The following is a 27,371-nucleotide window of genomic DNA, read 5'->3' as shown; positions in this document are numbered from 1 at the left end:
ATGAGCCATTCCCTTTTCTTGTTGCTCCCAGGCTGCCTTCTTGAGGTCTCAAATCTCTTCAGAGTCATGAACATAGGAATTGTAACCATCTATTCCTTATTGACCCCTCTCCTTTGTTCTCTAACACCCAACCTCCAATTGCCCTCTCCCCCATTGCCAGCCCATAACTCTCTCTCTTTGCCTGCGACAAGGCTCTACTCTTGAACTGTGCCCCAAAACCACCCCTACACCACCTCCTCTTGTGTCTCTTTGGTCCCCAAGCCCTACCACCACCACCACCACTCTACCAACTCTCAACACCCCCTTTACTCACCTCCACTCTCAATCATCCCATTAACCGCACAACCTTCCTCATTTACCCACCAGCTCCCCGATATCCCACCTCACCCACCATAGCCCCACAAAAAGCCACACCTACCTCCAGCGACATTACTATAACCCAGTATTCAGTTACCTTACGTGGGTAATCTGTTCAATGACTGAGGACAGCCTCTGCAGCTTGGCGTTGTCACCGGACCCCCTCTCCCCAATGTGGGAACAGCAGATCCTCATATTTCACCACCAGAGATGCCAGTTTGTAGACATTCCTGGTGGTAGATTTGTGCTGGAATGTACAGGGAGGCAATGTGGAATGAGCCTGCCATAGAGGAACCAAAGTTTACAGCTGTGAAAATAACATTTGCAATAGTTTTGCATAACTGTATGCATGTATTTATTTATTTAAAATTACTTCTATACTGCACCCTCCACAGTTTGGTGTGGTTTACAATAAAACATACATAAAATTAAACATACATAAAATTTATGCTGTAAACATACAGGTAAAATAAATAAAACAGCAATTAAGGTTGTAAAAGAATAGGGACAAGCCACATAGGGAAATCTTCATAGAAAAATAAAAGCATATGATTTCATGAAAAATATGCTCGTACTTGTGCAGTTGTTAACATGCACGTGTATGGTTTTTTTTTTTTTTATAGAAGATACATTTATTTTATAATGTGTGTCTGCATACTCAAACTGATTATAAAATACATACTTACATGCATGTGAACCCATTTAAGCACTTTTCTGAGCTCATGCATTTTTTTTTAAAGTTAACCTCCCAATTGCTACTTCTAGGTAGTAAGTACAAATAAAAGAGAGAGAACTACACTTAGTGACTTTCAGGCATTTTTCAGTATTCAGTGGATTGTCAGTTATGAATATATCCATGAATAGTGAACTGTGATTTTTGACTATGTGGTACATTGTATAAGCTGATTAATTCCCAAATTCTTCTGAGTGTAAAGTGATATTAACATGTTTTGCTTAATTCCAGAGTTTACTGTACCTGTTTTTTTGAAATGAGAATCTTGTAGTTACTCATTTGAGTAAGAAAATAATTTGTGAAAATGTGTCACATTATTACTGACCTCAGACAATGGTCTGTGCCTACAGTGTGTCTTCTTTCATTCTAGGAAGGATTTCTGTGTCCATAAAGATGAACCATGTGATACTGTTGGTAAGTAAATATATATAATATTAAGACACAGAGGTTTTAAGTCAGGAGCTTACCTGAAAACATTAGGTAAACATGTCAAGATTAATACATGAATGTTTATGAAATTTGGGCATACAGAAAATCATTAGGCATATGCATTCATTGCTCCTTTCATTTGATTTGTTTCGGCAGTATGCACATATCTGACAAATAGAAAGTGGGCGCACAGAAACAAATGGTGTGCGTGTATGTACTCAGCGTGCACAATACAATATGCTGTCGTGGTGAGAGGCCGGGTCTCCTTAGTCTTTATGGTTCTCTCATCCTCTGTATTCAAAGGGAAATGTTGCTCGACACAGGGTGACAATACATTGTTCGCATGTAGCACTTTTATTAGTAGAATGGTATGGCTATTGCCTGCACTATGAGCCATTCATTTGAATGTCAGATTGTTTAGCGGACGCCTGCCATGGTTACAGCTGAGCATTGATATTTAATGAGTTCAGCATTGACCTTCTAGTCTTCATTTCCAATGTGTTGTTCAACGAGACAATGACAAGACACTTAGGCCTAGATTCATTATTTTGCGATAAATATAGCAAGAATAGCAGCCGCGATAAAAAAGGGGCATGGTTATGGGTAATTTTCCTGGGATTGCTTCACATAACTATTTTACTACAACTCGTGATAAATTTATCATGCCCGTGTTATTTTCACATTGCAAGTTGAGAAGTCTCTGGACAGGCTTCTATTGTATGTTGGGCTGCTGCTGCTGGAGAGAGAAAGAGAGTGACTGTAGAGGCTCACCGAAAAGTTAACTATTTATACCACTATAAGAATGGGCACTAGTAACTTGGGGTGAGGTTTGTGGCTGAGTTGGGTTTTGGCGGCAGTTTAACATGCACAGTCATTCGTGTGAATAGCATAATTACCATCAGTGAAGATGTATTGTGATTTGGAGTAATGAAAAGTGAAAGAAGTGTAGATTTGTTCTATGTTCGCTCTACCTAGCTTGATTGTAGCTAGGTAGAGAGTGCATCAAGCAAGGTAGAGAGAACATGGTACAAATCTACTCTTCTTTCACTTTTCATCACTCCAAATCACATTAAATCTTCACTGATGGTAACTGTGCTGTTTGTACATATGACTGTGCATGCAAAACTGCCCCCTAAACACCAACTCACCCCACAAACCTCACATCAAGTTCATAAAGCCCCATCTTACAGTCATATAAGGGGTTAAAAAATCAATGGGCCTCCACAGAGGCTCCCTTCCTCTCCCCTGAAATGGGATTTGCAATAAATCCCGTTTCAGCTGTAATGCACAGCTATTGCAGACATAACGCTCAGGAAAAAGGTGTAGTTATTTCCACTATCAAATCCCGCGATAGTCTGCGTTACATTATCGCACACAATATTTAACAGTCCTCATTTCCATTTACTCCTCTTATGTGAATACATTTTTCAAATTTGCATACACATTTAGCAATGCGATATTTATTGCCTGCATTATGGCATTATCATGGGTGTTAGGGCCCTAAAGCTCACGATAATGCCCTAAGGCGATTTGTTGAATGACCCCCTTAAATGGTATTTTACAGGTTCTGCCAAGGCTCACAGATATTTAAAAATATTTTACACAATAGATTTTTTGTGGTGTATACTATGCCAGGGTTCCCCCTGAGGAAGCCTTAATTGTCAAAACAAGGGCCTTGCTGGGGGTGTTTATCTGCCAACCCAGGACATTAGAGATCACAGTATGTCTTCTGTGTGTGTTTGAATTTTATATGTATATGTATGTTCTTGTGATCATACATTGTGTGTAATTCGAGAATGTAAAACTTTGAAGCAGTGACATGTAAGCACAAATAATTATGTACATTTAATAGTTAATCTGTTATAATGTATGTAACTGTCTATGTGTACTATATAATTCAGTTTGACTTATTTGTGTAATTTACATGAGATAGCAGTTTAATGTAACTCTAGCAGCTGAGACTGTATTGTCATTCCGTCCACGTCCCTCCCACTCCCCAATCACCTACTGCCCCCATCACCTCTGATTGGCCTATAGCCATACATGCATACATTCCTAATGCAATGGAATAACAACAAACATGAATATTGGATAAAAAAAAAAAAAGGCTGCAGCTTTATTAACAATACATATACCCTTAGACAAACTAGTACCCGAGCCGGTATGGCAGTTGCCCAAAGACCAGGCTGCACCAGCTCCTCTGTCACCTGCCGCAATAATCAAGCAAGGCAGCATCAAGCCTGGGCCCCCAGCTCGTCACCAAGCAAGGGGGCCCCTGATCTCCAGTGTATGGAATACTCCGCCCTGCACCATCCAAGGCACCAGTCCACTGCTGGCCTGGACCATGATGCCCGCCTGCACCATGTCTGAAAAGCCCCTACCGGCCTGGGTAACCACTATAGGCATGAGGTAGGAAGTGCCCTTGCCTCATGTCCACCACCAACATCAAGCTGCAGCTGACATCACTCTCTAACAACCATCCTTCTAGAGCCTCCTGCAGGGGGTTGTTGAATATAAAGATGGACTCTGTCCTACCTCAAAAAACCTTGCCATTGGACATCTGCCCATTTGTGCCTTAACTGGCGACCATCCAGCTTGCAGGTCCATACACCGATCTGATGGTTGGTTTTGTTGTGTCCCCTTCTCCACTGTCTTGAATCGTTCAAATTAGACGAGGAATGATATCTGACTACCAGAAATAAGTATGAGAGCCAAGCAGATAATCGGTCAAGTCACTCTCGATCCTTAAGATTAGCTGCTTGCTTGATAATTTGCCAAACTCATTGCCCCCCCAAATGGTCTTGATATGAAATGCTAGAGGTATACATATCACGTTCCGCAAAAGTATGCCACAGGTACCCTAATCATTTTTGTTGGATGCGACCAACTCGCCCATGTGTAAAACTCCAAAAGACCAGGGAGAAGGCAAAGCAAAACAGTTTAGTTTTGGTGTCCGAAGCGCAGATGAATGCCAAGAGCACCCATAGTATCCCCAGCAGGTCATGTGTTATTGGAAGCCATGTATCAGTAGTCAGCCCAAATTTTCTCGACCAACCTGACAACCTCATCCTCAACCGGAAGGACTTGGTGGGATCTCCCTATCTGCATGCTTTCAAAAGAAGGCCAGACCTGCTTAGATGTCTAACCACTGAGCTTCTGGATGCCCCCATTTCCTTGGTCGAAGAGATGTACTTACCATCAGGTCAACCGGCACTGGGACTGGTATCTGAGTCAGTAAGGTGGTTGCCAAAGACCAGGCTAGACCACAATTTCCATTGCCTTCCGTAATAACCAAGCAAAGCAGCATCATGACGCCCCCCACCCCCCCGTCTCTTGCAGTAAGCTGACCATATGCTACCAGCTAATGATCCTTTTATGAGTTCTCTGGTAGTCAGTGAACAAACCCCCATAAGTATTCCGGGACTTCGATTCCTGTCTCCTCCACCATAGATCCCTAAAGACTAGAGGGTGGGAATAAATAAAAAAGCTTATCTGGCACATAATGGCAGTTACTACCCTTGACAGAAATGTGGGGGTAATCTGCACAGAGCGGCAGTTACTACCTTGGAAAGCTTGCTGGGCAGACTAGATGGACCATTTTCATTTTTTTCATTTCATTTATTAAGATTTATTAATCGCCTACCACATGGAGGCCTAGGCGATTTACACCATCAGCATACATAATAAAAACATAAAATTGACATGTACAATAACACACAATTTTCATTAGTTTCACAGAAACAATAAGACTCAATATCATATAGCTAAATTGAACAGTCGGTCCCTCAAAATTATATGTCATTATCCTCACATCTTTAATATGAATTATTCTGCTAACACCACTCTAGAAGATATTATATGCACGTCAGAGTAAATAATCTTTCAGTAACTGTCTAAATTTTTTCACATCATCCAAGGATCTAAGTTCAGATGGAATAAGATTCCATTGTACAGGAGCGGTGATGGAAAAGGAGGTTTCCTGAGTACTATATAAATGTGCTTGTTGAACAGATGGGATTTCCAAAAGATTCAGTTGAGATGATGTTAAACACAGGTTTGTAAATGCGTAGAAGGGCATTTAGCCAGTAAGGGGAATCTGAAGCTAAAAGCTTAAAGACAACCATGACTATTTTATATATGATACGTTCTATTTTATATATGATAAGTTTTATATATGATACGTTCTATTTTATATATGATTTTAATCTTTTTCTGCCGTCATTACTATGTTACTATGTTACTATATGTACTTTCTATGAAATAATTCCCATCCACCTCAGGATAAAGCATTTCCAACCCCCATTGCTAACCCCTGGTACATGTCATGCTCTAATAGTGGTATTGCTATGTAAACTGTCCAGTAACACCTTACTAAGCAGTTCTGCTACACGCAGACACTTAGCGTATTGATGGTTGAACACGTGGACAATCGCGTGATTGTTGCACCAGAATATGATTTGCTTACTCTGCAGCTTAGTTTTTCAAAGCACAAGAGCCACAGGAATATAATGCTCCAAGTTAGTCCTGCCTCAACCCATATGTCTAGCCAAGGTGCAGCAGACCATGTCCCTTGTCAATATAGCCTGAAAACCCACCATCCAGAAGCATCGGAGTGTATTTCTAAATCCCTACTGGAAAGTGGAGGCTCCTGCCACAGAGATCACCTGTTGAAGTTGGCCAGGAAGTATACCCAAATGACAAGAACTTCTTCCTTCCTCCAAGTTCTAGTAACCCTCGTTTCATTGTAACTTACCTCTTCTTTTAACTCTACCAGTACCTTCCTAGCTACGACTATGATTGAGTTAATGTTAATATACCCTTGTTCGATGTAAACCGATGTGATATGACATGGGTCATGAACGTCGGTATAGAAAAGAATTAAATAAATAACAATATCGCTGTGCATGGGTCTCAAATCCAAATGAAATGATGAGGCCTGCGTACGCCTGCAGTCACCGTGGCCAGTCTTCTGAGGAAGACCCTTCCCATGGGTATCACTCTACAGACAAAATTCAAGCTGCTCATGATGGATTGCAAAGCTCTGAGAGTCAGCTTCTTCGCACTCATGGCTTCATTCAACATGTCCAGCCACTTTGCCACTCTGTCCTCCGGTAATCTTGATGTGTGCTAAAGGGACTCTGAAATCAGTTGCCATAGCCTGAAAATCGCAGAGGAGGCATAAACAGCAATTGGACTCACTCCAGCTAAATGAATAAAAAAGCCATCCAGGTAAAATATGATGTTATCAACATTGGAACATTGGACAATGCCCAATGCAGAAAACAGTTGAAACAGTTTGAAATAGTCGCAAGACCGAGCAGCCAATAGGCATGCATTTGTCTAAATAGAATTGCTCCTGGAACTGAAAAAGAAAACCCCCAAAAGAGAGAAACAGCAGCATATGTCACTGCTGGAAGGAGAAAAAGAGACTTGTCACAAGGAGTGTCAGTGGATGACATGGGATATTAACCCCAATACCCTCATTCTCAGCCTATTACTCTAACTACTTAACCATGCCTCCTTAATCTAAGTGTGGAAAGAAGACCATCTCCACTGTACGCCTCCTGCTATACCTCAGCACAGGCTGCTGGAGTATGGAGGTGGCTGAAAGTAGGGCAGGACACTTCAGCCACAACATTGTTTTGGAAGGGTTATGGTTCAATGCAACTGGGTCCAGGAGGTCTGGATAGATTCTTAGAGGAGAAAAGCCAGAAACCGCCATCAATCAAGATGGCTTAGCAAACTGCCACCACCTTAATGGCTTCCACAGCAAGTGCTCTATTCAGTGCTTGGGCACTTGACAAGCAGCTACAAACCGGATTGCCCAATTCTGGAAACAGAATGCTGGACCCGATGGACCACTAGTGCGACCCCCGCATGGAAATGAAAGATAGCTGCTGTAAAGGTCAACTGGTTCAGCACATATGGTTAATAAGAGAATGAATATATATAAGCACTACAAGGTTGAAATCCCTAATATAACTTGTTTGCTTCCAACCTAGGCTGGCATGCTGGCTGGCGCAATACATACCCTGGCGATGCAGTACCGGCCCGGCCAGATGAGGGTGCTAGCCCTGCACCAATTGCACTGGTAGGAAGAAGGGCAAGTGCCATATTGGTAGTGGGGGGAAGAATCTCATGATGCAAGGCCTAAATCAAACTCAGCCTCCCTCTGCTACAAGGCCCTCATGGCCACGCTCCCAGATGAGTGGTGGAAAAATGGACAACCCTGACCGCATGAATGGCTTGGTGCCCTACACCCGCACCTGGAGCAAGTGGCTTCTACAATCCCAGCAGGCGACCCCTGGCACGACCTCCAGGCAACTGAGCGAGGCAGAAACTTCATCCTTGCCATCACTTAACCGACTGCGCCCAAGAGGCTGTGTGGCCCCACTAGTCCTGTGATGTCCTAGCATCCCAATCTTCCTCCGTAGAACATCTGTGCTGCAGTTCCCTAGCAAGCACTCACAATGAAAAGAGGAAAAATGCTGCAAAGGGGGGATAATCCCCACCCCTCTCCACCCATGTTGGCCCTTCAAATCAAGAGGTTTGGAGTCCCGCAGCAGCCCTAAACTGACAGCCACCGAAGCCCCCCCCCCCCCTACCGCATGAGGATCTAGGACCACGGCAAGTGCTTTCTTCCCTCTTTCCCCTCAAACCCAAACAGCCAAAAAAACCCACAGGAGACCACAGCTGCCAACAGAACCGAGTGAGCCACATGGTGTGGATTCTCGCCTGTCTTTCAGTCGGCGGTGGGCCCTCCCTCTCTCCCCCATACTGCACACCTTGCACTGGGACAGATCGCAAATTTTTTCGTCAGTGTTGCAATTCTGATTCACTGCAACAAATGCAAATTGCACTTCTCCTGGGGAAGGAGGGGGGGGGGCATGTGTGCCCTCCACACTGCAGAAGGCCCCAGGAAGATCAGCAGGCTCAGCTATGGGCCCCAAGTAGAACGGGCCAGTGCCAGGCCCAGCGCACTGTACCCACCACAGCTTCCATCACTCAATCACGCTGTAGGCCCACCATTCGGAGAGGCGATCATGATCAGGGGTTCTTCGATAATCAAAGCTTCAACTTGCCTCACCTGGCCTCGAAAGCATTTGACACCCCAAAAGGCAGCAGAAATAACTGCAACATCCCGCTGCTTACAGCTGCACTGGCCACCCAGCCCAACTCCAAGCCAGCATTGCCCTTAGGAATCCCAGCCGAGCCATAGTGCAAACAGCACAAGTCCCGGTCTGCTGAGAAAAACAAGGCCATCCGCAAGCTCGACTTTGAGGATGAGGTCACCACTTCCCCTGCTCTGGGACTCTAAATTAAGGAGGGCCCGAAGGCTCTGCCCGAGCCCTGTCCTCCCGATGCCAGCGGCAGTGAGCCCCCAGCGTGAGTTCATCTGCCAGCTGGTCAAGCAATACACCAACCCCTTTTCCATAGCAGAATCATTGCCTTCCCAACCTCCTGTGTCCACAGAAAGTAGTCATGTGCGCCAAGAACTTCCCTATTTTTTTGTGGGGCTGGGGGAACCGAAAGTGTGTGCGAAGGTCATGCGCACGGCCCCGATGAATAGAGCCGGTGACCTGAATGCCACATACGTGGCACACCAAATGTCTCCCTTTCAGCTTTGCCCCAAACAGGAATGGAACCCGCTCTACCGTCAATCTGCCACAAATCTCCCACCGTGGTAGGTTGTGCAGGGCTCCCATCAAGTTGAAGCGCAAGAGTACAAGCACGGTGAACCTAGAAGATGTGGTAGACCTGATTGACAAACTGAAGAGTAGTAAATCACCTGGACCAGATGGTATACACCCCAGTGTTCTGAAGGAACTAAAAAATGAAATTTCAGATCTATTAGTAAAAATTTGTAACCTACCATTAAAATCATCCATGTACCTGAAAAATGGAGGGTGGCTAATGTAACACCAATATTTAGAAAGGGCTCCAGGGGCGATCCAGGAAACTACAGACCAGTTAGCCTGATTTCAGTGCCAAGAAAAAAAGTGGAAAGTGTTCTAAATATCAAAATCATAGAACATATAGAAAGATATGGCTTAATTGAACAAAGTCAGCATGGCTTTACCCAAGGCAAGTCTTGCCTCACAAATCTGCTTCACGTTTTTGAAGGAGTTAATAAACATGTAGATAAAGGTGAACCAGTAGATGTAGTGCATTTGTATTTTCAGAAGGCGTTTGACAAAGTTCCTCATGAGAGGCTTCTAGGAAAAGTAAAAAGTCATGAAATAGGTGGCGATGTCCTTTTGTGGATTACAAACTGGTTAAAAGACAGGAAACAGAGAGTAGGATTAAATGGACAGTTTTCTCGGTGGAGGGGAGTGGGCAGTGGAGTGCCTCAGAGATCTGTACTGGGACCATGCTTTTCAATATATTTATAAATGATCTGGAATGGAATGCGACAAATGAGGTTATCAAATTTGCAGATGATACAAAATTGTTCAGAGTTGTGAAATCACAAACGGATTGTGATAAATTGCAGGAAGACCTTGTGAGACTGGAAAATTGGGCATCCAAATGGCAGATGAAATTTAATGTGGATAAGTGCAAGGTGATGCACATAGGGAAAAATAACCCATGCTATTGTTACACAATGATGGGTTCCATATTAGGAGCTACCACCCAAGAAAGAGATCTAGGCGACATAGTGGATAACACACTGAAATCGATTCAGTGTGCTGTGGCAGTCAAAAAAGCAAACAGAAAGTTGGGAATTATTAGAAGGGGAATGGTGTATAAAACGGAAAATGTCGTAATGCCTCTGTATCGCTCCATGGTGAGATCGCACCTTGAATACTGTGTACAGTTCTGATCGCCGCATCTCAAAAAAGATATAGTTGCGATGGAGAAGGTACATGGAAGGGCGACCAAAATGATAAAGGGGATATAACAGCTTCCCTCTGAGGAAAGACTAAAGAGGTTAGGACTTTTCAGCTTGGAGAAGAGACGGCTGAGGGGGGATATGATAGAGGTGTTTAAAATCATGAGAGGTCTATGGGTAAATGTGAATCGGTTATTTACTCTTTTGGTTAATAGAAAGACTATGGGGCACTCCATGAAGTTAGCATGTGGCACATTTAAAACTAATTGGAGAAAGTTATTTTTTCACTCAACGCACAATTAAACTCTGGAATTTGTTGCCAGAGGATGTGGTTAGTGCAGTTAGTATAGCTGTGTTTAAAAAAGTATTGGATAAGTTCTTGGAGGAGAAGTCCATTACCTGTTATTAATTAAATTGACTTAGAAAATAGCCACTGCTATTACTAGCAACGGTAACATGGAATAGACTTAGTTTTTGGGTACTTGCCAGGTTCTTATGGCCTGGATTGGCCACTGTTGGAAACAGGATGCTGGGCTTGATGGACCCTTGGTCTGACCCAGTATGGCAATTTTTTATATTCTTATGATCAGGTTGTACTCGCTAATGGAGGAGTCTTCCGGATGTAGCAAGCCTCAAAAACAAGGCAAAATTTAATGACGTTTTAAAAATACAAAGTCCTGTTTTTTTATTAAGGCTCGAAGAAAGACAGCAGTCCAAATCAGGATGGCAAAAAAATCATGAAGAGTAACACACAATTAGAATAACAGCCACCGTCTCTTTATTCATAGTGTGAGATCTTACCACTTCTTTTGATGTTACTGAATCAGTGTCCAGGCAGAAAAAACCCATGCTCTCAAAAGTCTGAAAAAACTCTTTTACAACACTTCTTACGAAACGGTTCTTCAAAAAACTCTTCCAAAATAGCATAGAAGTCACAGCCCACTATTTCCGGCTTTGGGGAAAGCAGCTTCTAGTCACACGTCACTGTTAAGTGGTTGTGAGCAGGCAATCACCATGCAAACACTAGCCCTGCCACCAAGGGATTGACTGACTCTCCTGCACAGGCTACCGGTGAAAAAAAAAACCAACTCTAAACTCTTTTTCACAAAACTCTCTTCTGTTCGTGGTAGATCGGAAAGCCCACCTTGCAGTAACTCCTAGCTGCCTCTCTCTCTCAAATCTTCACTCTACTGGACTGGTGAGCAGAGACCCACCAAATATCTCCTTTCAGCAACTCACTAACTCCTAACCCATCTGGATCTGTTTCAGCATCCTTTCCCTATGAATCTGAACATGCTCAACCACAATATATTTAGAGAGCAAGACCCATTCCAGAAAGAGGCATGGGCATAACACTAGGGACTGGGAGGGATCAAAAATAAGCTGGCCAGAGAGAAAAATGTTTAGTACATAGGCAAAGCTCTCTTTACATATCCAAAGTTGCTGGATGACACAAGCTAAGAAGGCAAATTTCAGGCATTTTTACACAGTAAATAAATGTTTTCCTGTGTTTAAAAAAAAAAAAAAATCTTTTCCTTCAGATTGTTAGAAGTACATGAGCTGTTAAGTCATGTACTTTGTATTAGGTGCACAGTACCCATATTCTCATTGGCCCAGATGTTCCAAGGTAAATGTCCTGAGTTGTTTCCTTTTGAGAATTAATGTGCAGACCCGCAGGTACAATATACCCATGGGGCCTGCAAGTCCCTCAGGCTGTTTCAATATTGCTGCTGTAAAATTAACACTGGAGGAAATGCTAGAATGCTAGGGTTCTTCCTCAGCGAAGATTTTCATAGACTTTGTTCTGCAGAAGCACACTTTATTTATTTATTTACCATTTTTTTTATAGACTGACATTCGTTGGGAACATCGTATCGGTTTACATGGAACCTTAAAGTTGCATAATGAGGCTTTACATGAAACTGAGATTAACTAATATAATAAATTGGATAGCTATAAAGATATAACAATGTTTATATAAAAATTAACAATGTAGTAATAATATTAGATATCAATAAATTAGGTTAAAGTTAGTTATAAATAGTGGAAGAGGAGATGCATTTCTAAGAGAACCATTTTTCATGGAAACAATAATCTTTGAGAGTTCGTTGTTTAGAGGATAGGATAGATATCGATAGGATAGATATTGATGATATAATAATGTTTGTCTATGGTTAACAACTTTATAATAATATTAGATTACAATAAATTTGGTTTGTTAGGTTATAATTAGTTATAAATAGCGGTAGAGGAGTTGCATTTCAAAGAGAAACATTTCTAAGAGAAACATTAAGCTTTGAGAGTTCGTTGTACAGGATATAGGGGAGATAAGAGGGAAGGTGGGGAAAGTTTAATGAGGGGTGGAGGGATCTCAGGGGAAGGGGGAATAAGAAGATGATTAAGAGAGGTGGTAGTAAAAGGCGGGGGGGGGGGGGGGCTTAGTGGGGCAAGAGTGGTAATTCTGTGGAGGAGGTACAGGTGTAAGCTTGCTTGAATAGCCATGTCTTGAGTTTTTGTTTAAATTTTTTGGGGCAGAGTTCTTGTCTCAGGTCAGTTGGCATGGTGTTCCAGAGGGTTGGCCCGGCAATAGATAGTGCACGTTGTTTCGTAGCATTGAGATGTGTGGTTTTAGGAGATGGTGTGTGTAGTGTAGAAAGGTATTGTGTTCTAGTGGATCTTGTGAGGGTGGGAAACATTAGGAAATCATTGAACCATTGCATATTTTGATTATGTAGGGATTTGTGTATGATGGTCAGGGCCTTATATTGTATTCGGTATGCTACTGGAAGCCAGTGTAAATCCTGGAGAATTGGGGAAATGTGTTCATTTTTGCAAGTGCTGGTGAGGATTCGGGCGGCGGCATTTTGTAGCATCTGTAGGGGGTATGTTGTGTTTTTAGGGAGGCCTAGTAGTATAGTGTTGCAGTAGTCGATTTTTGAAAAAATAGTGGTCTGAAGTACTGTACGGAAGTCGTTGAGGTGTAGAAGGGGTTTTAGGTTTTTTTAGATTGTGGAGTTTAAAGTAGCATTCTCTGATTGTAGTATTAATACATTTTTTGAGATTAAATTGGTAGTCAAGAGTAACGACTAAGTCTCTTACATTTAGAGTAAAGGACCAGGTGGGTGTGGGTATATTATTAGGGAAGTGTTCCCTAATAATATACCCACACCCACCTGGTCCTTTACTCTAAATGTAAGAGACTTACATCCCTACATCCTTACAAATGTAAGAGACTTACATCCCTACATCCTTACAAATCCCTACATAATCAAAATATGCAATGGTTCAATGATTTCCTAATGTTTCCCACCCTCACAAGATCCACTAGAACACAATACCTTTCTACACTACACACACCATCTCCTAAAACCACACATCTCAATGCTACGAAACAACGTGCACTATCTATTGCCGGGCCAACCCTCTGGAACACCATGCCAACTGACCTGAGACAAGAACTCTGCCCCAAAAAATTTAAACAAAAACTCAAGACATGGCTATTCAAGCAAGCTTACACCTGTACCTCCTCCACAGAATGAAATAAGCATTACACCTGTACCTCCTCCACAGAGTGAAATAAGCATGAGTTCAGTTTTTGTTGTGTTGAGGGCGAGGTTAAGGTTGGTGAGGAGGTTGTTGATTGCTGTGAGGGCTTTTTCCCATGTATTGATGGCTTTGGGTAAGTTATCTGTAACGGGTATGAGAATTTGTACATCATCCGCATATATGAAGTGCGGCAGACCAAGCTTGGAGAGGAGGTGGCAGAGAGGAAGTAGGTAAATGTTAAACAGCGTTGATGATAAAGAGGACTCTTGTGGAACGCCTCATGATAAATCAATTGCCATAGATTCATGATTTCCTATTTTAACTTTGTATTGTCTTTTGTGAAGATAGGATTTGAACCACAGAATTGGGGTTCTAGAAATGCCAATTTCTTTGAGTCTTTCAATTAATATGCTGTGACTAATGGTATCGCATGCTGATGAAATATTGAGTAATGCCAGGATGTAAGAGTGGCCTTTGTTTAGATCTTTGAGTATGTAAGCTGTTATGGAGATGAGGAGGGTCTCAGTGCTGTGATATTTACAGAATCCGAATTGGGATGGGAATAGTGTGTGATTCTTTTCTAGGTGGTCAGTGAGTTGTAGGTTGACTATTTTTTTGAGGATTTTTGCTATGAATGGCAGGTTGGAAGTGGGGCGGAAGGTGGATAGTTCCACGGGGTTGAGTTTGGGTTTCTTTAGTATTGGTTTAACTATGGCTTGTTTCAGTGAGTGTGGAACAGTGCCTAGGGTGATAGAACGGTTAATGATGTCTGCTGTGTGTTTGGATATAGTGTTTGTGATTGATAGCAAATATTTGGAGGGAATCATGTCTAAGGGATGGGAGGATGTTCTCATTTTCTTAAGAATGGATTCAATTTCAGAGGAGGCACTGGTCTCGAAGGTATTTAATTTGACAATAGGGATGTTTGGGGGTGTTTTAATGGGAGATGGTGTGGTAGGAAAGTGTGATGTGAGTTTGGTGATTTTATTGTGAAAGAATAGTGCTAGGTCTTCACATTTAGATTTGGCTTCTTCTTCAGGGATGGGGGTGGGTAAAGTTTTGGTTAGGGCAGATACATATTCAAAGAGGGCACGGGCATTAAATTGTAGGTTGTGGATTCTTTGTGCATAGAAGTCTTGTTTAGTTTTGTTAATGGTTTCTCGGTAAGAGTGAAGGGAGGATTTGTATCTTGCGAGATGCGCGACAGTTGTTTCTTTATGCCATTTCCTTTCTTGGTTTCTTAGGTTATGTTTTAGTGTCTTTAGTTCTTGTGTGTACCAAGGTTTTTTTGTGGTATGAGATGGGTTTATTTCCTTGGTTTGTAATGGACAGATTTTGTCAGAAGTGATTCTAGTGAGGTTATTCCATGATGTAATGGCGGATTTGGCGTCAGTTAAGTCTTGATTGTCAAGTTCACTTGACAGGGCAGAGATTGTCATCTCTATTACATGGTTTTCTATATTGAATGGTGTTTTTTGATCATGGGGAGGTGGAGTAGTTTTTTATGGAGCAGGTAGTTTTGATGGTAAAGTGGTCAGACCAGGGAACTGGTGTATATGAGGGAGAGTCAGTGATGATTTGGGAATTTATAAAGATAAGATCTAGTGCGTGGCCTAGTTTGTGTGTGGGTTTTGTTATAATTTGTCTGAGGCCTATTGCGCTGAGTGAGGACAGGAGCGCTTCACAATTGACTGAGAGTGGTGGTAAGCCTATGTGGATATTGAAGTCTTCTAAGATTGATGGCAGGGGAGTCTATATGTATATTTCCTGTAATGAATTTGATAAGAGGGGATGGGTCTCTTTCTAGGATACCTGGTGGTGAGTATACTAGGCAAATTTGAGTCAACAGCAAGTGTGTCTGTGGAGGAGCAATATGTTGTACATCAGAAGGGGGCACAGTATTAGTGGCAGTAAATTGTAGATATGTCATCTTCCTGAAGTGTATGTTCTAGCTCTTAACTCAGAAGACTATTGACTAATGGAGCACAAAAAGAATATTTTTCTGACTAAAATTAATCCAGGAAAATCATGAATAAATGCAGATAGTTCCCATTGTGTTTTGCTTAAAGGATCAATCACTTTTGCACCCAAAAAATTGGGCCGATGCACACTGTTAACCTGCCATTGGACGCGCGTTTTCCCTTACCCCTTATTCAGTAAGGGGTCAAACGCGCATCCAACCCGCCGAACCTAATAGCGCCCTCAACATGCAAATGCATATTGATGGCCCTATTAGGTATTCCCGTGTGATTCAGTAAGTAAAATGTGCAGCCAAGCCGCACAGACAATGATCCTCCAGTGTTGCAGGGATTACTGGTAAGTGTTATTTCAGTCCCTAGACTAGTGTTATTGCATTCTTGTCTGAGTACAGTGTTGCCTGTTGGCTGGGTATTGGCTGAGTATTGCAATGGGTATCTGTTTTTAATCATGTTTTTTGCTAGTCTGTCCACAGTTGCTTTTGAACAGAATACTAGCAGGCTGATGTCACTGCAGGGGTATATATACTGTGGCATCAGCTTGCTCTGTCTCCATCTGCTGGTAGGAGTGCATAAACCCACTGGTTCTTGATTCATCTGACTGTCCTAAAGAAAAGGAAATTATCAGGTAAGTAGTAATTTCTCATTCTTTTTCAGTGACTCTCCCATTCCCTGGCTCTGAGCCCCTTGAGAAGGTCAAAACACTCCATAACAGTGGTGGGATTGATGTCCTGCTCCCTTTTGACTTTTTAAGAAATGTTTGCAAAAAAATTCCCCCCACCACCCTGCAAACTGACCCAATATCTGAGGGGAGTTGTCTTCCTGGGGCAAGAGGTTCCAGTAAATTGGCAGCTGGAGGGGCAAGAGCAAATAATCATTGGGGCTGCCCCAAAAAGACCCCCTAGTTATTGAGTAAGCTTGAGGGGTGGGAGGGGAAAGAATTATTTTATATTTTGTAAAAAAGCCACAAGGGAGTGGGGTTTGGGGACAGGGCATTTTGCCCTTCCTGTTGGGCTCGGGACCAGGGATTATGGCTGGGGTTGGGGAGCCACTGGTCCACAAGGGATGCTCTTTTACACTGAAGGGGCCTCACGTGGATTATGTGCTGCTTTGGGCAAAGCACCATTCCACTCTCCACCCCCCCCCCCACCCCCCAGTCAGGCTGTCAAAAAGAAACAACTACACCTCATTGAGGTGTAGTTGTTTGTTAGTTTTTTAAATGCCCTGCAAAGCCTTTTTCTTACACCTGTTTTTGCAAATTTTGGGGTGGGATGGGGGTGAATTTAAACTTTCACATATAGAGGATTATGTGTAAGTTTACTATAGCTAAGTGACCTTTTGAGAATTTTTTGCACAATAGGATTTTTTGTAAATACATTTGCCAGTTACGACTAATACATTTATTTAAAACTGATTAAATCCTTTCCTGCAACACCTTAATTTAATTTAGAGTGAACATTTATAAACTGCTTATTTAGGTTATAAAACATACCCAAAATAGTAAACAATTAGTAAAATCCTTTCTAGCAATGCACAAATCAAACAAAAATAAAAGCACGTTTCTAGAATAAAAAGAGTTGTATTAAGTTCATCCAATAAAATGGTAGCACCTTTAACCTATTTGTTGTTGACCCTTAATTCTTCAATAACAGACATAAATATAACATAAAATAAGGTATAATCAACACATTTTTTAAATCGTCTATTCATGCTCAGTTCCCTATCTACTATATACATCAAATATAAAAATTAACTTTCAAATGGAACAATCTATAACATGGAAGAAACATTCTAAAACCTACTTCCCTTGAAATACCCATTTGTTCAGGTTATCTTAGGGAGGGTAGTGATAAAGGGACATCAAGACAACCCCTAGATTTGGAGTCCTCAATGTGGGATTCTTTCCTGCTTGTCCATGGAGAAAGCAAAGTTGCTTACTTGTAACTGATGTTTTCTGTGGGAAGAAGGATAAATCAATCACACGTACCCTCCCACCTAGAGTTCAAAAAAATGTTTTCTTGGAAGCTCTGATATATGACTGAAGGGATCTCGTGGCACGTGGCTATGCAGACAGCTGTGCATAAGCCTTTTAAGCTTTTCTAGCTCAAGTTGCATACATTCTTTCTTGTGCACCATCAGATGATGTCACCCACATGCAACCAATATATCCTGCTGACTGTTTCAGGGAAGCAACTTGAGCCCACGAGCGGTCGGCTGTCCGCTGGTTTAGAAAACGGACGCCAAATTTATCGGCATCCATTTTCCTAATCGGCGCACAGCCAGGGGTTCAGGAAATGGATGCTTGTTAACTGATCGTCCATTTCCTGAAACTGAATGCTGGTACTTTTTTTTAAAAATTTGTTTTACAATTTTGTTCCTCCTACTTAATATCACAATGATATTAAGCAGGAGGATGTACAGAAAAGCAGTATTTTTTGCTTTTCTGTACAACATTTGAGAGTGCTCAGCAATTAACACCTGCTCTAGCCAAGCGTAATTTTTTAGTGTAAAATTGTGTGTCTTAGGTGCACTTTTTTTTTTTGCATTGCTGATTGCTAATAGCCTTATCAACATGCATTTTCATGTGATGAGTGCTATTAGTTTTGCCGCATGTTGGACGTGCAGTGTGTAGGCACTAATCCCCTTTTTGCTTAAGAGGATTAGGTAGCACCTACGGTATATAATCCGTGTCCAACTGCGGGTTAAACAGTGTGCTCGGCTGAAAACACTGTATTGCATCGGCCCCTTTGTTTTATCTAACCTGTACTCAATTTTTGAGGGGTGATCCTAACACAGATACTAACAAAACAAAGTAAATAGTGGTCCAGACTTTGGTATGTTCTTTACTGGATTATTGTAATGGCTTGTGTTGTGGCTTATAAGAGAAAAGCACGAAACATCTGCATGTGTCATAGAATATGGCAGTTTGGTCTATTTTTGGGTGTTCCTGGAGACATATCATTGCCATATTGCTATGTTTCCTGCATTAGTTACCTGTTGGAGAGCGTGTAAAATTTAAGACCATGATGACTATGGTCTTCCAGGTAATGACAGATCATTGCCCAGAATAATTGCACCAGTTGCTTGAATGATACATCAGCCAAAACGTAATTTTCGTTCATCTCAGAATGCTCTTGTAAAGTTCCTCACAAGGTCAGAAGTAAGGAGAGGAATTTTACTTTTGCTAGCCAAGAATTGTTGAACTCTGCTCCTTTGGATATTGGATTGGAAGTGAATTATTTCTCATTCAGGAAAACATAGCTGTTTCCTCCTGATTATAACAATTGGAAGGCTGTGTGTGTTACACGTGCCATCTGCGGCATACCCACGGCACCGCCCTCTCACCTTCTTACACGGACTCCAGCTCCTGGTACCTCCTCGTTAGCGGGGGTGGGCCGCCGGCTCCGACCTTGGGCCGCCCCCAGTGCCTCTGGCTTTGCCATGGTCCCCAGTGTTGCCAGTCAAGATGTCATTGCTCATCGTGCCTCTCCGCTTGGTCTGCAGAGAGACGCCGCCACCAGCACCACACCCCTCCCTAGGCGCGCGCACATCACTAATCCTTTTGAAGGGCTTGTGGCGGGAACTTGGCTGCGGCCCCGGATGATGACATCAGACTCTCCAGTATATTTAAGCTCATGCCTCGCTCCATAGTGTTGCCTTTGCAACAGGTTTCCTCATACTCAGAGTACTCGTTGCTGATAGAGAATCCTCTTCTGTGTTCCTGACTTTTGTTGTTCCTGGTTCCTGTCTTCTTCGTTCTTGCCTTGTCTGTGTTGGACTGACTCTACAGATATCGACTTTGCTTTGTTTGACTACACTTCAGCCTATCTCCAGATCCAGACCTCTGCTATGCCTGACTACTCTACTGCCTATCTCCAGACCTGGACCTTTGCTATGCCCGACTACTCTCCTGCCTATCTCCAGACCCAGACCTCTGATATACCTGATTTTGCTTGACTTCTCCGTGATCAGACCATCGCCTTGATTGACTACACTCTAGACTTCTCCGTGTTGAGAATTCTACATTGCTTGCCATGACCTTTGCTTGCCGCCAGCTCTGATCCAAGCCTGTCATTGATGTCTCTCCTAGCCTACTTCCTGGACGTGGACTTATCAGGCTTCAGCCTTTCTTTGCTCAAGCACCTCCAGCTACTCTCTATCTTATTGGCGCCCGAGTTCCAGTACCTTACCCAGTACAGGGTAGGACTACGCCATCTATCGACTGCTGTCTATGGGTTGAACCAACTTCTCTCACTAATCTACCTTGAGGCCCACCTAAATCCTGCCGGCACCGGCACCCAAAGGCTCAACCCGCGGTGAATGAGGGCTGGTATATGTGAAGCTCCAGCGGCCTCTATCTTCATCCCACGCCACCTGCCGACGGTGGGAACGTGTAGGTCCTCACTTACGGGTTGCGTCAACTCCACCTCGGCCCAAGGGTCCACCTCTGACACAACAGTGTGGGAGAGATTGGCTGGGAGTGCTAGAGGTTGAGGTTTTGACATCACATTTAGGCCAGTTGTTGATTTGGAATTCTGGTTAGGGGGTTATTGAGGGCAGTAGATTATAAGGATGGAGATAGTAGATGAATGGAGGGAGGGGGGGATAGGAGAGTTTGGGGTTTTTTTTTGTTTTGTTTTTATTATGGTGATGTATTTGTTATTCCTGGCGCCTGCACATTTGTGCTGGGGCGTCTTCCATGAATAGGCAAGTGGCAGTCAACCGGCATTTCATAAGCAAGTAAAGTTTTTTGGGGTTTGTTTAGACATTTGTTTATTTTTGTGTAGTGCTTTTGATCAAATCCATTAGCAATCTGACTGACAGAAGAGAGTACTAGTGTTGGTATTAGGCTGGTTATATCTGAATATTATTATTTCAGTACAGAGAAATTGCTTAATTTCCTGTGAGAGAAATGTTTTAAAGTTTGCCTAGAAGGTTTAACATTTCATACCATAGACAGCATGCACCTGAGTCTTGTTACAATTCTCTGCAGTCTTTGTTGCCTTGATGCCTCAGTTTATGTCTCCACTTATCGCTTGGCAGAAATCCATAGGTGTAAAACACATATACATGTAAAAATCTTTTTGTAGTTGTTGCTAAAAGGTTGATGCCAGCCAATAAAATGCCCTATGAACCCTGATTTCTTTTAGGAGGAACAATTGTATACCTTGTTTGCTTTATAAATTTATTTTTTACCATATGCAGATTCTGATTTCATTTACTAGTCACTGAGATATACCTTAAATAAAATACACTAAATTACTTTCATTGGTGGTTATAAACTTTTTTGGTAGCCTGATTATTTTAATAACATTTGTGACAATCAGATCTATTAGTTATAATTTTTAACCTATCATTAAAATCATCCATTGTACCTGAAGATGGGAGGGTGGCCAATGTAACCCCAATATTTAAAAAGGGCTCTAGGGGCAATCCAGGAAACTATAGACCAGCGAGCCTGACTTCAGTGCCGGGAAAAGTAGTGGAAACTATTCTAAAGATCAAAATCACAGAGCATATAGAAAGACATGGTTTAATGGAACTCAGTCGGCATGAATTTACCCAAGGGAAGTCTTGCCTCACAAATCTGCTTCATTTTTTTGAAGGGGTTAACAAACATGTGGATAAAGGTGAACCAGTGTATTTGGATTTTCATAATGCGTTTGACAAGTCCCTCATGAGAGGCTTCTAAGAAAACTAAAAAGTCATGGGATAGGAGGCGATGTCCTTTCATGGATTCCAAACTGGTTAAAAGACTGGAAACAGAGTAGGATTAAATGGTCAATTTTCTAAGTGGAAAAGGGTAAACAGCAAAGTACTTCAAGAATCTGTGCTTGGACCAGTTCTTTTCAATATATTTATAAATGATCTAGAAAGGAATATGATGAGTGAGGTAATCTAATTTGCAGATGATACAAACTTATTCAGCGTAGCTAAATCACAAGCAGATTATGATAAATTGCAGGAGGACCTTGCAAGACTGGAAGATTGGGATCCAAATGGCAGATGAAATTTATTGTGGAAAAGTGCAAGGTGATGCATATAGGGAAAAATAATCCATGCTATAGTTAACATGATGTTAAGTTCCATATTAGGAGCTACCACCCAGGAAAATGATCTAGGAGTCATAGTGGATAATACATTTAAATCATCAGCTCAGTGTTCTGTAGCAGTCAACAAAGCAAATTGAATGTTAGGAAATATTAGGAAGGGATTGCTGAATAAAACGGAAGATGTCATAATGCCTTTGTATTGCTCTATAAGTACTGTGTACAATTCTGGTCGCCACATCTCAAAAAAGATATAGTTGTGATGGAGAAGGTACAGAGAAGTGCGACCAAAATGATAATGGGGATGGAATGACTCCCCTATGAGGAAGGGGTAAAGCAGTAAGGGCTGTTCAGCTTGGAGAAGAAACGGTTGAACGGGGATATGATAGAGGTCTCTCAAATCATGAGAGGACTACAATGGGTACATTTGAATCAGTCATTTACTCTTTTGGATAACAGAAGGACTAGGGGGCACTCCATGAAGTTAGCAAGGAGCACATTTAAAACTAATCAGAGAAAATTCTTTTTCACTCACTGAAGCTGATGATTTCCGAATTATTCCTAATAATAGAAAAGCAGGTTGTTAATACAAACAAAAAACACACTTTGAAATGTCTGTATGCCAATGCCACAAGCCTAAGAAGTAGAGATGTGAATTGGAACCGGAATCGGTTCGGATTCTGGTTCCGATTCACATGTGGTTTTTTTTTCATCGGGCCCGATCGTGGTTTTGTTTATCGGCTGCAACCAAGCCGATACACAAAAAACCCACCCCGACCCTTTAAAACTAATACCTTAGCTTCCCCCACCCTCCCGACCCCCCCCAAAAAACTTTTTACAGGTACCTGGTGGTGCAATGGGGGTCCCTGGAGCAATCTCCTGCTCCCGGGCCGTCGGCTGCCACTAATCAAAATGGCGCCAATGGCCCTTTACCCTTACCATGTGACAGGGTATCCATGCCATTGGCCGGGCCCTGTCACATGGTAGGAGCACTGGATGGCCCGCGCCATCTTGTGCTCCTACCATGTGACAGGGGCTGACCAATGGCACCGGTAGCCCTTGTGACATAGTAAGGGCAAAGGCTATCGGTGCCATTTTGATTACTGGCAGCCGATGGCCTGAGTGCAGGAGATCACTCCCAGACCCCTGCTGGACCACCAGGGACTTTTGGCAAGTCTTGGGGGACCCTCTTGACCCCCACAAGACTTGCCAAAATACGCGCGGCTACGCGCGTATCTACTAAAATCCAGCGTACTTTTGTTGGCGCCTGATGCGCCAACAAAAGTACGCCAAATTGCGCTATTTGAAAATCTACCCCCGTGTTAGCAAGTTAAGCTTGTTTGTCAGGTATATATTAGGCGGCTTGAATTTAATATTAATATGCGTTTGTAGGTTAAGATAACTTCTAGCTTGGTGCGTCCTTATAGATCAACTGTTTTTCTCCTTCTCTTTATAAAAAGCTTGTTTAAAGAGCCAGGTTTTCAGATTGGTTTTGAATATTTTCAAATTTCTCTGCAGCCTTATTTCGAGTGGCATGGTGTTCCATAGCACGGGGCCAGCCAGTGATAGTGCTCTTTCCCTCCCTTGCGTGAGGCATGCTGATTTGACAGAGGGGACAGTTAGTAGAGCCTTATTAGCAGATCACAGGTTTCGTTGCAGGACATGTACGCGTAGTGCATGCACAATTCAGGCCAATGCAATAAACATAATTGGTTATTAACCTGAAATAAATTAATTTACATAAATAAAAAACCTTTAAGTGGTTTTTTTTTACTAGAACCAAAAATTATGGAATAGATTTAAAAAAAAATACGTGCACACGTCCATGTGTGCGCAATTTTATAACGTGTGCGCATGTTATAAAATTCCAGGTTGGCGCACGCAGTGTGGTGTATAATTTAGCAAATTCGAACGGCGACGCATCGGAACCTTCCCCAGTTCTTTCCCAGTCCGCTCCAATTAAGGAGCGGACTGGGAGGGAACTTTCCAACCCCCTTCCCTATCCTTCCTTCCCCTATCCTACCCTCCCCCTATCCCTATCCTAGCTACCACTATTTCTTTTTATTTTTCCTTTTGCTCCTGCTAAGGAGCAGGAGCAAGTTGCATGCGTGCTGGCACCGCAGCAAATGGTCGCGGTACCGGGCACCACTAGCCCCGTACCCGGACCGCCCCCTTTTAAGGCCCCGGCACTTACATGCATCCCGGTGTTTACGTGCATGGCCGGGCCCGTTTGAAAATTGGCCCGGCGCGTGTAAGGCCCAGCCACATGCATAAACCCCAGGATTTATGCGCACCGGGGTTTTAAAATCCAGCCTTATGTGTATATGGGATATGTGTGTGTAAAGGGGGGGGGGAGGGAAGCTGCTTTATTAGTGTATAGTAAGAATATCCTACCTCAAGGGTAGGGCTCTGAGGACTATGAACTGAATTGATTTTCAGACTACCCAAGTGCAAATTTAGCTCAGAACTGTTAATCCTCAGATATCGCTCAAGTTCTACATTTTTATTCCCCTTTACTATGCTCGCTAATTGAAGGCAGAACTGGAAAAGAAAATGTGAACATGCTCAAAAGTATCAAGTTACATATTATATCTTTTTAAATTTTTTAACATTATATGCTCCTAGTTTTATTTTATTGTCTTAAATATAAATTTTATGATCTCTCTCTCTCTCTCTATATATATATATGTAAGATATATATATATGTTTGTGTGTGTGTGTGTGTGTGTATTTATTTATTTATTTAGAATTTTTATATACCGACATTCTTACATTAAAATGCAAATCATACCGGTTTACATAAAACAGAAAAAGCAGGAAAAAATATTTCCATAGTCAAATACAGAGAACATTTATAATAAAATTGTTAACAAAGGCATAAGGTAGGAACTTGAAAAAAGGTTACTTAACAGAAAACGTAAAAGAAAAAATAGTAAATGAAGCACAAAGAGTTGACGTCGGGGGAGGTATGTAAATATTTGAAGCTCCAGATGAGCATTGTGGCACATCTGTATAGATGCATGCATAGCGATGCTTGTCCAGAGCTGAGGAATGGGCCTTTGATGCAAGAGACTTTAGGCAGCGTCTTCTGTTACCTTAGAATTCCTTTAGGGGTAATGTTCAAAAAGAATTTACACGCTTAAAACTGGGTTTTACATGTGTAAATGTACTTTATACCGATGTTAGTGGGCTTTTGAAAAATGAAACAGTATAGGCCATTGAATTGTCAATAAGGTTCACTTAAGTTGAGTGCACTTAATGTAGATAAAAGGATTTGAAAATTGCTACAATAATAGTTTACATTTACATGCGTAACTCCCTTGAAAATTCACCTCTCAGATTTTAAGTTCTGTGAAGCAGGGACTTATTGTACCTGAATTCTAAAAATGCTGTAAGCTGCCTTGAGTATTATTTTGAAAAGCAGGCATAAAATTAATATTAAGAATCCAAAAAGTGCCAACTTCCTAATGTATGTACCTATGGACATCAGGGGGGAGTATGTTGTGGAAGTGGAGTCTTTCAAACATCACTTCCTAGAGGAAGAGCTAGATACTCTACTTGTGTGTTTATTTTTTCTTATTTCCTCCTTTCATTTTTTACAGGACTTCTGAGCAGGTCTATTAAGAGAAATTTGGGGCCCCCATGTTTTGTAATGTATTACATGTTTTGCAGATCTAGTTAAAATAATATTTTTCTATCCCCTGCCATTTCAGCTTTCATCGGGATTATTTATTGTTATAGTCCAGAAGTATTCACAGGAATACAACAGGGGAATCACATATGATCCAACGTGCTACCAAAGGGGTGATATGCAACATGCTAGGTGTGGTGGGTGTAAAACAAGTCCCCAATCAGAGCATAAACAGGAAATACGCATAACTGGAGTTTTATTCCTGAAAACAGTGCGTTGTGTATTGTGAAGCATGTTTTTGTATTGATTTGTAGTCCCTAGTTAGTCACATTCTGCAAGTACATGATAACAAATAGCTACCAAAATGGCTATTTCTGTGGCACATCACATATCGTTGGATGTCCCTCCCACATTAATTGTATACTTCATTTACAAATACAAGTAGTGGGTGTTATCTGTACTGGCAAAGCATGATTAGCTAGGAACATAGAAACAGGAAGTGGCACCCCAAAAGGTCTAGTACTGCCATCAAATTAGAAATGCAGTACAATAGACAATGTGTAAACAGGCAGAGGCCCCAGGCGGTCCATGTTGAAAAAGTGCACTGAACGGGGACAGCCTGACAGCCACGGCAGCACAGTTCTAGTCAAGGCCCCAGGCAGTCCATGTTGAGAGAGTGCACTGAACGGGGACAGCCTGACAGCCACGGCAGCACAGTTCTAGTCAAGACAGCAGAAAAACAAGCAAGACAGTTCAGCATGTAGGCAGCAGGAGAACAAGTCAAAGGTGTGGGCACAGCACTGAAGGAGCAGCACAAGACACAGCAGCATGGCAGAAGGAGGCCCAGGATGAGACTCAGCAGCATGGCGGAAGGAGGCCCAGGTCGAGACACAGCAAGTGGCATCCAGCACTTGCAGCCCATGAGAAGAGATGGCACCCCACAGCAGCTAGCCAGCACTTGCAGCCCATGAGAAGAGATGGCACCCCACAGCAGCCAGCAGAGCCACGCAGTGGATGGGGACGGCACACAGCAGACAGCAGAGCCTCGCAGCGGATGAGGCGGCACACAACACAGACAATGACAGTGTCTGACTTGTGGTGACATCAGTATTTGCTGATCCAGTTTCTTCCATCTAGACGGCACATCAACTCAGTGGCGAGCACACGCTGATCCAGTTTCTTCCATCTAGATGGCACAGCAACTCTGTGAAGTGGCCATCCCTTTGTTGCGTTTTACCTTCAGCCCTAGGCAGATTCTGGTCTGGCTGTTTATCCCCTCAGGGCCCCTTGCCATGGCGTGATCTACCTGTGGGAGGTGGCATGGTCTTGGGGGGATGGCCCCTGCGCCCTCTGGACCCTGAGGGACTGCTGCGTGGTGTTGAGGTGGCTGACGACCCAGACTGCTGCTCTGGCATCCGCTGCAATATCTGGAGCATGATGGTTGACAGTGTGCCGATTGCTGCTGTGATGCTTTTCCCCAATTGGGTCACTGCTGCTGTCCCTAGTTCTATAAGTCGGTTTTGCTGAGTGAGGGCTCGCCTTACCACATGGAGTTCGGCCTGCAATTGATGTGCTTGTGTGCCTGTCATGGGATCTGCGCTTGGGGCAGATGGAGAAGGGCCCAATATTGGTGGTGTTGGTGGTGCTGGTGCTTCCACTACTGGTGGCACAGGTGCATCTGAGGGTGATAGCATTAACGGGCTTGCTGATGGCGTAAGGGGTTGAAAGTTTGGCATGGCCGGGCTGACACTTACAGAACGTGGGGTGCTGGTAGGAGGCTCCTGAGACACCTTCCAATCTGTGTGCTGTATTAGAG

The 27,371-nt window shown here is 42.7% G+C and overlaps 1 protein-coding gene across 1 annotated transcript in view; it reads left to right on the top strand.

The window, feature by feature from the left end:
- Positions 1–27,371, top strand: part of ADAMTS19 (ADAM metallopeptidase with thrombospondin type 1 motif 19) — a 465,279-nt gene that overhangs the window by 119,845 nt on the left and 318,063 nt on the right. The window contains exon 7 of the mRNA XM_029619011.1: positions 1,461–1,504. Within this exon, the coding sequence (XP_029474871.1) occupies positions 1,461–1,504 (44 nt within the window). The remainder of the gene's footprint in view (positions 1–1,460; positions 1,505–27,371) is intronic.

The sequence above is a fragment of the Rhinatrema bivittatum genome, chromosome 1 (genome assembly GCF_901001135.1).
Source record: "Rhinatrema bivittatum chromosome 1, aRhiBiv1.1, whole genome shotgun sequence".
Lineage (NCBI taxonomy): Eukaryota > Metazoa > Chordata > Amphibia > Gymnophiona > Rhinatrematidae > Rhinatrema > Rhinatrema bivittatum.
The sequence above is the reverse complement of the archived record's forward strand: the minus strand, read 5'-3'. Positions and strand labels throughout refer to the sequence as shown.